This window comes from Podarcis liolepis, assembly GCF_965112155.1.
Source record: "Podarcis liolepis genome assembly, chromosome: 15".
In the NCBI taxonomy this organism is placed as follows: Eukaryota; Metazoa; Chordata; class Lepidosauria; order Squamata; family Lacertidae; genus Podarcis; species Podarcis liolepis.
The window spans coordinates 43463674-43479381 of NC_139566.1; the positions used below are offsets into that span (position 1 = coordinate 43463674).

Below are 15708 nucleotides of genomic sequence, written 5' to 3' on the forward strand. Positions count from 1 at the left end.
TTATTATTATTATTATTATTCTGTCCATCTTACTGGGTTGCCCAAACCACTTTGGGCGGCTTCCAGCAAATTAAAACATCAAACACAGTAAAACATCAAACATTAAAAACTTCCCTATACAGGGCTGCCTTCAGATGTCTTTTAAAAGTCAGATAGTTGTTTATTTCCTTGACATCTAACGCGGGGGGGGGGGGGTCCACAGGGCGGGCATGACCTACTCTGCTCCCTTCCCTGCTCCTACCACCTTTCTTTCCAAGACATCTATCCTGTGGCTACAAATGACAAAGAACAGTTTTTTCCTAGGTCTGTAAGTAGCAGCTTATCCAACATTGCAGAAGAGAGTTGCTGGGCAGTAAATGTCTTGGCATTCATTTTTCAGATCAGAGATGGGGTAACTGTACTCCTGTTGTTGAGTTCCAACTTCCCATATCATGGCCCAGTGGTCAGGGATGATGGGAATTGTGGTCTAACATCTGGAGGTTGCTTCTTTTTTCTTGGCATAGACAGTATATTTATGTATGTATAAGCTTTCTCTGTAAAACTGATTTCCACTTTGAATACAAAAAATGAAACGAAATCCACCTTTTTTCTTATTCCACCAGGCATTTCAGGAAGAAGTACAATATTTATTTGGTGTTCATTCCTCAACTTCTGTTCATTCTTTCCATCTTTGGATACCTGGCTTTTATGATCATCTATAAATGGTTGGCTTTTAGTGCGAAGAACTCTGAGACAGCTCCCAGCATTTTGATTTTGTTCATTAACATGTTCCTATTTCCTAATAAGAGAGAACCACACATCTTTTTCGAAGGACAGGTTGGTAAGCCTTATAATCTGAAAGATAATCACAGAATTCCTTATCTTTGCCTGTCTCCGGTCTTGCAGTTCAGGGTTTCCTAAAGAGAAAGCAAAACACACAGCTCTTCTGCTGCATTGATTTCAAAGGAATAGTTAGGCATGTACTTAAATTTCCTTAGTTGAAATGAACAGGTCTTTAACAGTACCTAATTTAGGTTGCTTAAATGTATCTTTTCTAATGTGGCTGAAGGTGTGGGGAGTGGAGCCACTTTGGGGTATATGTACTGGGAATGTGCAGTAGTTACTGAATTTTGGGAAGAGTTAGGTTAAAGTATTACAGTAGTACCTCTGGTTGCGCACAGGATCTGTTCCGGAGCTCCGATCAGATCCTGAGGAATTCCCAACCAGAGGTGCCGCTTCTGCGCATGTGTGTGGCGTGGAAGAGCGCTTCTGTGCATGTGCACGGGGCGAAAGCTGGAAAAATACTTCTGGGTTTGCTGCATTCGCATCCTGAAGTGTGCGTATCCAGAGGTACCACTGTACTTGGTTCTAGGCATGTATGGAAGTTAGTCTTTCCCTGTGCTGGTATTGTTGGCATCCATCTGTCTCAGGAGACGATGGAAGTCAAACCACTGCGTTAGCAGCACCAAAGTGACCTCCCCGGGGTGCAAGCCTGGGCAGTGTGTATGTTGGAATTAGGAGGCATCTTTTTGATTCTAGAGAAAGGAATAAAATGTTCTGATAAGAGCAACACTTCTTTTTTAGCAACTCAGTATTGCATAAATGAAAAGATAAGACTAAATCAGAAGTTATTTTGTGGGCGCAGTGGCCTGGGATGAAGTGGCATATGAAAGTTGTGGCATGGAAGAAAAAGCATAAATGTGGAAATATTGTAGTGATGTATGCAAAGTATAAACAAGGCAATATTAATATGTGGCTTCCCCACATTTTTCTCTTTGCTGTTCTTTCTGCACTGATTTGGTTTTTGTCTTTGTTGTGTGCATGGAGATGCAAGTGGATGCTTTGAAAGGAAGAGAGGCAGTTGGAGAAATAGATGGAATTGAACAGACAGCCATACAAAAGTGTTCATTTTAGGGCTTGTAACCCAGTTTTTAAAAAATCTTCAAATGCAGTCCTAAATACACGTATTGAGAAGTAAACCACATGGAACACAGTGAATTCTGAATAAGCATGCATAGAACTGAATCATCAATGCATAATCTCAGTTTTTAGTTAACCGATAAATTTTTACATGTGTTGCAGGAGGCATCATATTAGGAAAGTCATTTCTTCCCCTCCCTCTTCTAGGATGGTATTTGCCAGCTGCAATTTTAACACAACTTTAACTCTTTTATTTAAAAAAATCTGCCTGATTAATATGGTCACCTTGGCAGGGGATCAGAAGGGTTCTTTTGAACTATAAATAAATGTTGTGGCCTTACTTTTTATGGTATTAAAATTGATAAAGTATGAAAAGAAACCCCAATTCCAAACTGGCATTTAAGTCAGTTGTCATGCAAATCCTTTTCCTGCAAAGAATTGATGCCCATCTGAATCCTTTCAGGAATGTATATGCCAAAGATGGGGAACCTGTGGTCCTCTTGGAACCAAGTCCCATTAGCTCTATTCCCAGCATTCAGGGATTGTGGGAGTTGTAGTTTAGTGATTCCTGGAGATGTCCACAGATTCTCCACCCTTCTGGGCACTGGGGGACCTGTCGCATTCTGAGGCACGGCAGTTGCCATTAGGAGAGTTTTAGTGGTTTTGTGTAGGGAGGAGGGAATCAGCCTCCATATAAAACAACTTTGTCTTTTTTGCCTCCTCTCTTTCAAAACAGATGGTTCTACAGAAATTTCTCCTGTCTGTTGCTGTGCTTTCAGTTCCAGTGCTGCTTTTTGGAAAACCACTTTATTTATACTGGTTGAGCAATGGAGGCCAAAGCATCGGAGCGTACAGAGTATGTATTGGAAATAACTGCCTATGGTAGCATGTGTGTTATAAGATTGGCAAAATCCTTCTTCCAATTAAATGTATGTTCTCTGAATTAGTTTGATGGCTCTGTAAACACATGTTCTTTTTGGTTAAGGGGCAAGGAAAAAAGGATAAGAATAAACACCATTTTGTTACAGAAAAGGACATATATATATACGTTTCCAAGCCAAAAGTAATAAAATGAAGTTCTGTAACAGTGTAGCCCAATTGACCAGCCTATGACTACAGGCAGAGGTTGCGTTCCCGGGTATCACACACATATGTGATATCATGTATAGTGGGGATCACCGTCTAAAAGCCAAACTACTCTAAAAACCCACCCAACTTCACCACAATAGTTCTCTCCAAATCTCCTTTCTCAAACTCCAACTCTCCACAGCCTGAAATATCAGTGCAAAGGGTCATAGGATTGCTAACCATTTTCTTGCTCTTTTTGCACCATTTTGGCCATTTCCCCACTGTTTTTGGGCCATTTTTGCCTTTTTTGTGGCTTTTTGCTGTTTAAATTGATTTTATTTATTTCCTGGCACTGTGCAGGTGTGGTCACGCATGTGTTAAACGCATGAAAGTGGGGAGACACCTGTATTATTATTATTATTGTTATTATGATTATTATTATTATTAAAAAAGCAAGGATTGCCAAGCTGGCCCAGGTATTGACATGACCCTTACCAGTTGTTGATCTTGTGAACAGTCATTCTGCTGTGAGGCTGTTTTTGGCCCTTGAGGTCTTGCTAAGTTGTGCCACTGGGAGGGTTCCCTAAAGTGCAGCTAATTCTTACTCTTCACACACTATAAAAGCAACCTTAATTCAGTAGAGGGTTGTGAGTAGAGTGTGTTTCAGCTCTCAAAAATTTGGGTAGCACTGAGATAGAACTACAGAAGGCTTCATTTCATTTTAAAAAGTTGGTCACCTTTCTTGAGAATGAAATCTTTAGCACTTGGGTTTTTGGGGGGCTGGTGGAGATGGCTTGCATGGTTGCTGTAATCCAACTTGGGCCGTTGAGGTGGGGTGAGTGATACAATTCAATTTTTTATCTTTAAATTCTCCAGAAAGGCTACCGGTTAGTACGAAAAGAAAGTGAAGAAGAAATTGCTCTGCTGAGAACTCATGATATTGAAGAAGGAAGCAGCTCTTTGGACCACAGGCACAAAGATGAGGAGAAAGAAGAGGTACCGTATTTTGCGCCCCATAAGACGCTCCGGCCCATAAGACGCACCTAGTTTTTTGGGGGGGAAATAAAGAAAAAAAATTTTATTTCCCCCCCAGGTGCGGGGCTGGAAGAACCAGGTCGGGGAACAGTGGGAAGGCACGCTCTGCCTCCCCGCTGTCCCCCGAGCTTGTGGGGCTGGCGATGGGGAGAAGTGCACCAGTCCCGCGATGGCAGGCAGCTCTCTGCCGCCATCCCGAGTGGGGCGGGACTTAGCGCCCCGCTCGGGATGGCGGCGTAGACCTGCCTGCGGTCCTGCGACGGCAGGCAGATCTCTGCCGCCATCCCGAGCGGGGCGGGACTTAGCTGCGCTGGTCCCAGGAGCGAAGGCAGCTCTGCGCGGCCACCGGGAGCGGGGCGGACCTTCGCCCCGGCTCCCGGTGGCCGGGCAGAGCTGCGCTGGTCCCGGGATTGCAGGCAGCTCTGCGCAACCCTCGGAGCCGGTCTCCCGAGGGTTGCGCAGAGCTTCCTGAAGCCTGGAGAGCTAGAGGGGTCGGTACGCACCGACCCCCCTCGCTCTCCAGGCTTCAGCGAAAGCCTGCACTCGCCCCATAAGACGCAGGCACATTTCCCCTTCATTTTTGGAGGGGAAAAAGTGCGTCTTATGGGGCGAAAAATACGGTAGATGTGTGTGTTTCGCAGACACTGCCTGTAGTTTGGAGCTATGTAAAAGGAATCCTCTCAGTGCAGCACAGGGCGTGTTCGCCTTCCCCTTCAATTTGTGGTGTTATATTTCTTTTGGAGGGACGCAGGTGGCGCTGTGGGTTAAACCACAGAGCCTAGGACTTGCTGATCAGAAGGTCGGCGGTTCAAATCCCCACGGCGGGGTGAGCTCCCGTTGCTCTGTCCCTGCTCCTGCCAACCTAGCAGTTCGAAAGCACATCAAAGTGCAAGTATATAAATAGGTACTGCTCCGGCGGGAAGGTAAACGGTGTTTCCGTGCGCTGCTCTGGTTCTCCAGAAGTGTCTTAGTCATGCTGGCCACATGACCCGGAAGCTGTACGCCGGCTCCCTCGGCCAATAAAGCGAGATGAGAGCCGCAACCCCAGAGTCGGCCACGACTGGACCGAATGGTCAGGGGTCCCTTATTTCTTTCGGAAGGACTACCCCCCTTTGTGACTTGTATGCATTTATCAGCAATCTGGAAGACTGCAAAATGTGCACAGGCCACCTACAGGATGCTGGCTCTTATTTCAAACCCCTCCTCAAAACGCCCTTTTTAGGGTGTCCTGCACCCTGGCATTTAAATTAATTCATATCCCCCTGCATTTACCCTTGCCCATAAATCCCTTCCTCTCCCTGTGTTAAATTTTAGATTGTAAGCTCCTTGGGGAAGGGACCTGTCATCTTGTAATTTGTTACTGTGTTGTGCTGGGCTTATTGAGGGTGCTATCTAAATACCCCCTAGAAAACTTCTAGCAATAGTTTTCTCAAATGTTCTGCCTCCAGAGAGCCTTTTCATGCTGAGTTGACTACTCTAGAACTACTGCGTATTGCAGAGGATTCAGGATAGCGTTGCATGATTGACACAGCATGCTGTGAAGCCTCCACATTCCCATGCATGGAGTATGTGCCTAAGATAAAACCTAATGCTTCTCTGTGCTTTTTGGGGGCAGTAAGGGTAAAAACAAGGGCCGCGGGTGGTGCTGTGGGTTAAACCACAGAGCCTAGGACTTGCTGATCAGAAGGTCGGCAGTTCAAATCCCTGCGATGGGGTGAGCTCCCGTTGCTCGGTCCCAGCTCCTGTCAACCTAGCAGTTCGAAAGCACGTCAAAGTGCAAGTAGATAAATAGGTACCGCTCTGGCGAGAAGGTAAATGGCGTTTCCATGCACTGCTCTGGTTCGCCAGAAGCAGCTTAGTCATGCTGGCCACATGACCCGGAAGCTGTACGCCGGCTCCCTCGGCCAATAAAGCGAGATGAGCTCCACAACCCCAGAGTCGGCCACGACTGGACCTAATGGGCAGGGGGCCCTTTACCTTTACCTTAAGGGTAAAAACTGCCCAAGGAATACCATTTAAAAACACCATAGAGCAAGTTCAGACAGGCTGACAGAGATGTGGCAATGCACATTGCTATCTCCACTGGCGGGCAGCAGCTCTCCAGGATTGTAGGCAGGATTTTCTCCCAGCCCTATTTGGAGATGCTGGCGACTAAACCTGGGACCTTCTGCTTGGTCCTTCCTGATACCCAACAAAGTCATACTCTGTAGGCCTGTTGATCTCAGTGGGTCTACTCTGAATATGACTAGCACTGGAGACCACCTACTGAAATGAATTTGATGTGTCCCGGGAATTCTAAAGTACATCTGTATGTTTACATATTATTTTGCTTTAGTTTAACTTTACAGATGTATTCATGGATCAAGCTATCCATACCATTGAATACTGTCTAGGATGCATCTCCAACTCTGCTTCATACCTCAGGCTCTGGGCTCTCAGTTTGGCCCATGCACGTAAGTATCCTGCATGCAGTCTCAAACGCTCTATTTTCTTGTTCCCACCTTGGTTCTTCAGGAGTCTCTCCCCGCTTTTGATTTTAAAACAAATATAAAACATATTTCATTCTAATGTGCATATTCATTGTCCTATTCAGACATAATAAAAATTGGTTTCCTGCAAGGAAATTGGAAGCATTCATGTCAGGGAACTGCCATCGGTTCAGGAGGGAGAGAGGAAAAGCCGAATGGATTATAGAGAGCCTCCAAGGATCGTGGGAAGCAGCACCTCCTCAGCGGAGGAGGGTACCCACGCCTCTAGTGGAAAGGAGCTGCAGGGCTCGGAGGGGGTGAGGCGGTGCCAGGACACCTCGCCTGGGCAAAGCGGGGAGGAGAGGGGTCCTCCGTTACCCACGCCCTCCTTGCTCAGTAAGCTTCCGCGCAGAGAGGGGAGGCGCAGACTGGGCATCAAGAAATTGCTTTGCTGGGGAAAGTTTAAGAACCACCCACTCACGGATTCTGCCAGTGAATGAGCCAGCCACGGGAGAGTGGCGCTCTGGATAGATAAAGTTTATTTTTGCAGCTAAAGCAAGGCTTTACTATGGAGTAGGCAGATAATTGCCTGCTTGTTCTCGAGCAACCGCTTGGAACCTTTACAATCCATTTTCAGTTTTAAACTATAATCATTGTTCCCTATAATGTATGAGAACTGTGGTATATTGAAGCTATGGTTAGTAAAGAGGCCAGAATCTGAAACCATGGTTTGAACTCAGCTTTTCTTTACATAAGTTTTTATTAAAATATTTTTCATGAGTAACAGAAGTATATTCAGTGTTCAAATGCTAGAGTTCAAATCATACGGTTCAATTACATTCAGCATGATACATTGTTGGTATGGGCAGTATTGGGTTGAAGGTGAAGAAGCAAACTGCATTTCCCTAACTTTAGACACCATAGGAAATACACTTAACTTAAAAGCAGAAGCAAATCTTCCAGTCTTGCCAGTATGAAGTGGGGACAACAGATCATGCAAGCTAAGAGCTTTCCACAGCTCATCCACACAGTCCAAAGCCATAGTTTCCTGTTGCATCTGAGCAGGGCATGATTAAGGTATTACATCTTCAACTGCTTTTAATAATGAGAAATGTGTCCCTGGCAAAATTACTTGTCCTTTAGGCATGCCATGTGGTAAAGTATGAAAAAGCAGGATTTGGGACAGTTTATTGTGTTTTTATTTTTAGAATTATCAGAAGTCCTCTGGGCAATGATCATGAGAGTGGGCCTCCGCGTGGATGCGACTTATGGGATCATCCTTCTGATACCAGTTTCAGCCTTATTTATGGTTCTAACAATATTCATTCTTTTAGTCATGGAAGGTCTTTCTGCTTTTCTACATGCTGTACGACTTCACTGGTATGTGTGTTTCTTTTAATATATACGTGTGTGTGTGTGGCTTGCTAGCAAAACGTTTTGGATTTTTTAATTAAAAAATGTAAAGCTTAATTTTTATTTTTATTTTTAAAGTCAATGAATCCTTTATTGACATTAAGTATGTTCCACTGGAAAGTAATTATTCATTGTAGATACGATTCAGAGCATGTTTGCCTAGCAGTTTTGAACGGGGTCCGTGTGCTTGCCTTTATCTGAATGTAGTGCTTTTCTTCTTACAGGGTAGAATTTCAGAACAAGTTCTACGCAGGCGAAGGATACAAGTTCACACCGTTCTCCTTTCAAGACATTTCTTTACATTGTAATAGATACATTGCATAGTTTGGCTGCTGTAGTCAGTACATCTCTAGAGTTGTTTGAAAATAATCATGTACCTATTTGTCATTCTTGTACAGTTCATTGTAGAAAAGAACAACACTGATTGCCTTACAATGCAGCCAAATAATTTTGTAATATATAACCTCACATTTGGATTTTGCTAACGTGGATTTCTGGTAAATAGTCATAAAAATGTCTGTGTTTTCCAGTCATGAGCACATATAAATTGATTTTAAAACTGATTCTAAATATCTCACTGCTGCTTTTAAAAATGCTGCAGGTATTTTTAAGAGCAGTTTGTTTCCTTTTGTAAACCCTTAGAGTGCATCCGATATGCACTTAACTGGAGGTAAGCCCCATTGAACCTGAGTTCAGTACTGAAAAATGCCTTGTCATTCTGTCTTGTCATTCCTGTTAGTACTACTGCACCTTCATGATTGCTCATAGCTCAGAAAATCAGGCAGCAGCTGAGAACGAAGTTGCTTACCTTTCAGTATTTACAGGAAACTATGAAGACTTTGTTATACAGTCTAAGACATGGGCTAAGATATTGTTTAAAAGCTTTTTGCCTCTGGTTTGAGCAAGAGCTATGCTATTTTTTTGCCATTGCACATCCTACATTTTGAATATAAGGGGAAGGATTTGAAAGCCATGCCAGCTTTTGGATTCAGTAAAAAACTTGGAAGCCTGTGGCCTTGAATTTTTTAAGGAAATGCCTGTTAAGTTGACCAAGGAGCAAGTTATAGGGGCTCACAGTGATTCTCTTCCAATATTGCTACCTGAAATTATTTTGCAAGGTACTAAATATTCTAATTTAACTCCTGGTGGGACTTAAACTTCATTTGCTTAAATGAAAAAAAGATTCCTTGAAATTAAGTATATGCTTATGTAAGTTTCTTCAGTATTGCTGTCTGGATATCCCCATACCTTTTGTTCAGTGTTGAATGGCAAACTACCTGAGTTAGTACAAGTTCCCAGAAAACAATTACACACTCCATTTAGGCACATCATTCCATTGCTGGAACTTAATACTTGCAAAATCAGGTTCTAGTTTAATTTTGTTTTTGACACAGCAGTGAATTTGAATGAAACTTGTTTATGCTCGGTGAAGACAGCTACCTTTTAAAAGTTTTTTTTTTTTAATTTCAAAATGAAAATGGAGGTATTTCACCTTCTTGGGTTTTATAATTGCCAGCAGAATAAATCTAGCCTTCTTTCATATTCACCTTAAATAAAAGCTAATCACTCATTTTGAGAACAAACATTGTGCCTGTTAAATTGTAGCTTGCAATGAGTTATGATGGTGATGATTTAAACCTCTGGCGAACCAAGCTGTGGGGGAAATGAGGATATGAGTCCCTAGAGAAAATGATTGGATGAGAATGGGCGAATACAAGAGGTGGGAGAAGGAACTATTATTGTAGGGATGGTGGCAGGATGAGAGTGGGTTGTATTGTTCAGGAAATATACCGTATTTTTCGCCCTATAGGACGCACTTTTTCCCCTCCAAAAATGAAGGGAAAATGTATGTGCGTCCTATGGGGCGAATGCAGGCTTTCGCTGAAGCCTGGAGAGCGAGAGGGGTCAGTGCGCACCGACCCCTCTCACTCTCCAGGCTTCAGGAGAGCCCCATCGCCAGCCCCACAAGCTCGGGGGACAGTGGGGGAGGCGCAGCGCGCCATCCCGCTGTCTCCCGACGTGGTTTGGAGGCTGGCGGAGGGCTTCCCCCTCCCCCAGCCGCAAGCTCCCAAAGCGATGCTGAAGCTGCCCGTTCTGGGACGCACCTGGGGGGGGGGTAAATTTTTCCCCTTTATCCCCCCCCCCCAAATCTAGGTGCGTCCTATGGGCCGGTGCGTCCTATAGGGTGAAAAATACGGTAATCATTACAATGGATACAAGAGACTGCCCAGTAAAAAATATCACATCCTTAGATTAATGTAGTCTGGAACCATTCTGGTGTAACACCCTAATGGTTAAATTCTCCCTTGTCACCCATGATAATCTACTGAAGAAATGGAAGAAAAAGAATGGGCTACTCTGGTTGTGAGTAGAGGTGGATGGTGTCTTCAATGCATGTGTGTGTGTGTGTAAAACCTATTGTGGAGAAAAAGGGGTCTGGGTTAAAGGCGGATCTACATGGATCCTCCACTTTTATAAAAATAACTCCAACAAATCCAGTGTCAAAACTCATCTGGAAGGCACGCCTGCAGACTGGACTATAAAAAACGTGAATCCAACACTGCAGCACCACAAAAACATGGATCCTCATGAATTCATATGATTTTTATAGTGAAACAAAATAAAAACACCATGATACTCTACACCACGTATTTGTCTATAGGCAGAACCAAAAAAATCACACATCCACTGTTTTGTGGTACCGCAATGGCGCAAAAACATGGTTACAAAACACGGATCCTCATGATTTTTGCACTAGATCAACCCGAAGTCACCATCAGATCAAACAGCATGGCCATGGGCACAGCATGCACCACAAAAATCACAGATCCACGGCTTCCTGGCAAGACCGTGGCCCAAAAACGTGGTTCTGAAGCACGGATCCTCATGGATCCTCACACTTCTTGCATTGGACCAACCCTAACTCACTGTCAAATCACACATCATGTCCAGGGGCACAACCTGCACCACAAAAATCACGTATCCACGGCTTCCTGGAAACTCCATGGCCCAAAACCGTGGTTCTGAAGCACGGATCCCCATGAATCCTCATGCTTTTTGTCTCTACTTTCCAGGGACAGTCCTGGATTTACAGAAGCCATTCTGGTTTCTGATTTGATCCCGGAAAGTCCCGCTTTTCCTTTGGAGAAATGTTGGAGGATGTGGTATGATATCCCTGAGAGAAACGTCGTGAGGGCATGGAGTCGTGTGATCCTGGAGTCAAGAAGATCAAGTAACTATGCAACCTTTAGAAGGCAGCTGAAGGCAGCCCTGTATAGGGAAGTGCCCAATGTTTTCTTATGTTTTGATGTATGTTGGAAGCCGCTCAGAGTGGCTCTGGCAGCCTTAGTCGGATGGGTGGGGTATAAATAAAATAATTATCATTATCATATTATATCATTAATATTATAATATCAAATATTACTATTGTTTTAATAATTTTAAGGTCGTACATATATATAAATGTTCATAAATGTACCAAGCACATACACAAACACAAACCACGTGTCTGAAGCGCGCAGAAAAAGTCCTGAAACCATTTTGTCCCTCCCAAATTTACCTGTTCCAAATAGCACATTGAAATAATGGTTAATGATAAAGGCTTGATGTTGTCGGAGTTTGCTAAGGCTAAGGCTAGCTTGGAAGATTTGATTTCTACCCTTACAGAATTTAGGCTTGCACTTTTTTAAAAAGTGGAGGATCCATGAGGATCCGTGTAGACCCGCCTTTCACACACACACACACACACACGGAGTCCGTATTAAATTATTTTTCACAAATGTTCTTTCTTAAATTCCGCACGTTTTTCTATGGACATGGCACTCCCCCCCCCCCCGCCCGCGCGCGCCGTGTTTCCTCCGGCTCTGGGTGGCGCGCGCGCGCCCCGCGGCCTGGCGCCGTTGCCGTGGCGACGGAGGCGCGTCGGTTGGCCTGCTGGGCGAGGCGAGGCATGGACGACGTGCGGGTGCAGTGGGTGGGCGAGCGGCTGCAGAGCGCGCTGGGCGTGAGGGACGCGGCGCCCTTCGAGGAGCTCCTCAACCGCAACGACGGCGACGAGGCCGAGGTCCTGCTGCGCTTCCTCAACCTGGGCGCCAGCGCCGAGGAGGGCGAGCCCGCCGCCCTCTTCTTCCGCCAGGAGATCCGCCTCGACGAGGTCGACGTCGAGATCGGTGGGCCTCGCCCCCTTCCCCGCTTCGGGCAGGGACCTCCCAGGGAAAGGCCCCGTGCTCGCCGCCCTCCAGATGTTTTAGGCTGCAACAGCCCTGGAGCTGATGGGATTTGTAGTCCGCAACTGCCCTCCTTCTTCTTTGCCCCCTGAGGGGACTCAAGGCGACTGATGGATGAAAGGGAACGGCTGCGCTACAAACGGGGGGAGGGGGCGGGATCCAACAATTAAAAAACCAATTAAACATCAATGAAGTTATCTGTCTGGAGGGGTGCCACATTGGCTGTCCCTGGAATCCTCTCACCGCTCCTCCCTCACGGGAACATAGGAGAAGCTGCCTCCTATCAAGTCAGATAATTTGGCAATGCAGCCTAGTGTTGCCTGCACTAACTGGCAGTGGCAGCAGTTATCCAGGGTTTTAGATAGGGGGTCTCGGGACGGCACCTGCACTTTTCCTACAGAAAGTGTGCTCCAAGAGAGCCTTTGAGCATTTGCTGAGTGCCTTAACTCTCCGCACACAGAATGAGCATAGTCTTGTGTGCCATCACCTTTCATTTGCCACAAACACCTGCCTGTTAGAGGCAGAGAAATGATAGAGTGTCTCTGAGCATATACAGAGTGCCCTGATCCAGTTGCTGAGCAGCAACATCCTTGCATCCTTCCTCCGACATCAGTATCTTCTGCCTTGACTATGTCAAAGAGTTATGATATATATTTAAAAAAACCCTCCTGCATGTCTCGGAGTGCTTTCCCACCACTTTACTGTGATTTTCCCCAGTCTGTATCTGTACTGGAATTGTTCTAAAAATGTTTTTATTGTTTTATCGCTTGTTGTTTGCTGCCCTGGGCGCCTTTGTGAGGAAGGACTGAGTGTGGATTTAATAAATAAACAACACGGTCTTCAGTCCTTCCCTCATCATAACTTTCTGGTCCAAAGTTTCTTTAGTTTCTCCCAGGTAGTCAGCCCCAGCATCTTTGTTTCGGGATGTCAGAAATCGCAACTGAAGAAAAGCTGTTCAGTTGTAACAATATAATACAATCTAACCATTATTTTATATATTCCAGGGCTCAATTTGACTTCAGTTTGACTTCACAAACAATCTTCAAGTTTAAGCCCTGGGTCAAATTGTGCACTCTGAATAGTTTTTCTTTCTGAACCTGCTAACTTCAAAGGAGAGGATTCCTTTATGGAGTCTCTTCTTACTTGGCTGCCAGGGGACAGAGGAGTTTCCTGTGTGCATTCAGAGTCCATGCAAAGCTCTGGACTGGGCTCACGAATCCAGCTTCGGTTTTTGTAACTTCTGTGTGATGCTTTTCTTTGTTTCTTTCTGAAACAGATGTTCCCTATGAAGAAGATGAGGAAGATAATCGTTCAGAGAAGATGGCTGTAGCGTCCAGCAGTTCAATGGTAGAATCAAGTACGTAAAGGAAACAATTCAGGAAAAGCCTCACTAACAGCTGGAGACTCAACTACAGAAAGAGTTAGAGTTAAATTAGATGTGTTTTAGGATCACAGTTTCTTTGTTTATAAAAATGAATTGTGGGATCAGAAGGTATGTAGCACTCTGGAACACGGTATGTATCCAGGTAAGTGAATATAGGATAACAGTCTCTGGTTATGGGCTGCAAGATCAAACCTCTGCATTCTTCAGGAAATCAGCCCTGAGTGCTCACTGGAAGGACAGATCCTGAAGCTGAGGCTCCAATACTTTGGCCACCTCATGAGAAGAGAAGACTCCCTGGAAAAGACCCTGATGTTGGGAAAGATGGAGGGCGCAAGGAGAAGGGGACGACAGGGGACAAGATGGTTGGACAGTGTTCTCGAAGCTACCAACATGAGTTTGACCAAACTGCGGGAGGCAGTGGAAGACAGGAGTGCCTGGCGTGCTCTGGTCCAGGGGGTCATGAGGAGTCGGTCACGACTAAATGACTAAACAACAAATATTTTTAGGGGCTTAACTTGCTGGACTACAGCTCCCATCATCCCAGACTATTAGAAATCTGAAGGCTAAGAGAAAAGCTTTTAACGCGTAGACCCAGTTGAGAGATAGCAATTGCTGTCAAGTGTAGAAGCCCTAGCTTATAAGGACCAACATCTGGTTGCTTCAACCATTAATTCTTGGGAGATTCAGTTGCAGAGTGGTACTTACAGCCTTGGAGAAGTAGGGGAGATATTTCAATATTCAGGGAGTGGAGAGCCCCAGGCAGGCCTGAGGGCCAAATGTGGCCCTCCAGATCCCTCCATATGGTCCTTGAAACTCTTCCCAGGCCACCCCCACTCACTGGCTCTGCTTCACATCTTTAATATTTTTCCCTGAGTGGAACTGTGATAAGAACTCTTGCTTGTCTGGACGGAGAATAGAGAGAGGTGTGAGAGTATATTTAGAAACTAACCTAGTGTACAAAAGGGAGGCGGAATACATTTGTTGTCCTGCCCACTTTTGCTTCTGGCTCTGCTGGGATGTGGCCCTTGGAAGATTGCCCAGAAGAGAGTGAGTAATCATTGTGCCATTATTATTTATATTGTGTTTTAAATATAAGCTGCCTCAAGAACTTTGGTTGGTAGGTGGGATGAAAATCCTCCTAAATAAATGAATGAATTAGTAAATAAATATTGGCCATGCCAGCTGGGGCCAATGGGAGCTGGCCCTCACACTCCTGACTTCCCAGTATCTCGTCAGAGGTATAATGCTTCTGCACAAGGAGGCTCTATTTCACTGTACTTGGCCTCTCCCACAGCTCAGGTTGCATGATTGATATGTTGCACTCATGTTTGCCACTGACTTCTTATTCCAAATATTCCTTTTTTTAGAGAGAGATCGAAAAAGCAAAAGTTCTCTGCCCGAAGCTGGCGAGAAACCTCTGGTGGACCACACTTCTGCAGCTTCCCTTGGGTCCTTGACTGATATAGAGCATGAACTGGGTATGGGCGGTGGAACAGTTAGGATGTATAAAGTAAGTGTGTTTGTCTTCAGTGCTGGCTTTTCAGTGCACCAAAAACATGGGCTTTCCATGGAAAAGTCAAAGCAAATAGGTCTGCTCAGTGTATTAGGAAACCTTGCACAGATGGGTTGTATCCAACTAAATTACAGTAGACCCCCTGAAATTAATTCATCTAAGTTAGTCATGTCCATTTTGAATGGATATACCTTGAGCAGTACTATCAGTGGATGCAACACATTCATTATGAATTCCATTGAGAAGCCCTTCATTTCATTTCCAGATAATTTCATAAGAATCTCAACTTTCAGGCTCATTTTCCATTTTCATACATAGTTAACATGTTCTATATAATTTTAAATATAATTTCCCAAAGTTTCATTATCTGGCAAGAGTTTTTCAAAATCACATTTTGAACATGAAGCATGACATGCAAGATGACTCAGAAGTTCTCTGTTCCCCCCTCCAAAGTTCAGCTAAAGATCTCCCAATCTTAGCTAAAACACAAAATATTATGTTAAAAAGCTTATGAATGTTACACTGGTCAGTATAGAATTATCCTTCTCTTTTCTGCTTTGACATTTTGCAGACCTTCTATTTTGTGAGCTTTCCGTCCACTTGTATATAGTAGACTGCAAGCATGAATATACCTCTATTCCATTTCTGTCCCCATTCCCATCTCTTTTGTCTTTTTACTAAAGTTATTTTTTTAAAAGAATG

The 15708-nt window shown here is 44.5% G+C and overlaps 2 protein-coding genes across 4 annotated transcripts in view; both read left to right on the plus strand.

Moving 5' to 3' along the window:
* The window catches only part of ATP6V0A2 (ATPase H+ transporting V0 subunit a2), a 33735-nt gene extending 24269 nt beyond the window's left edge, over nucleotides 1–9466 (plus strand). The window contains exons 15-20 of one of the 2 annotated variants that reach the window (XR_014519481.1): nucleotides 603–816; nucleotides 2636–2755; nucleotides 3844–3963; nucleotides 6338–6640; nucleotides 7052–7850; nucleotides 8108–9466. Coding sequence is in view for 1 of the 2 variants with exons in the window: in XM_083476682.1 (XP_083332808.1) it covers nucleotides 603–816; nucleotides 2636–2755; nucleotides 3844–3963; nucleotides 6338–6455; nucleotides 7679–7850; nucleotides 8108–8207 (844 nt within the window). In the remaining variant the exon portion in view is untranslated. The remainder of the gene's footprint in view (nucleotides 1–602; nucleotides 817–2635; nucleotides 2756–3843; nucleotides 3964–6337; nucleotides 6641–7051; nucleotides 7851–8107) is intronic. The other variant, XM_083476682.1, reaches the window with a different exon arrangement.
* Nucleotides 9467–11774: 2308 nt separating this feature from the next.
* Nucleotides 11775–15708, plus strand: part of DNAH10 (dynein axonemal heavy chain 10) — a 123301-nt gene continuing 119367 nt past the window's right edge. Inside the window, exons 1-3 of one of the 2 annotated variants that reach the window (XM_083476578.1) lie at nucleotides 11775–12052; nucleotides 13386–13466; nucleotides 14861–15003. In XM_083476578.1, the coding sequence (XP_083332704.1) occupies nucleotides 11833–12052; nucleotides 13386–13466; nucleotides 14861–15003 (444 nt within the window). In that variant the 5' untranslated portion in view covers nucleotides 11775–11832. Of the gene's footprint in view, nucleotides 12053–13385; nucleotides 13467–14304; nucleotides 14417–14860; nucleotides 15004–15708 lie in introns of those variants that run through there. The other variant, XM_083476579.1, reaches the window with a different exon arrangement.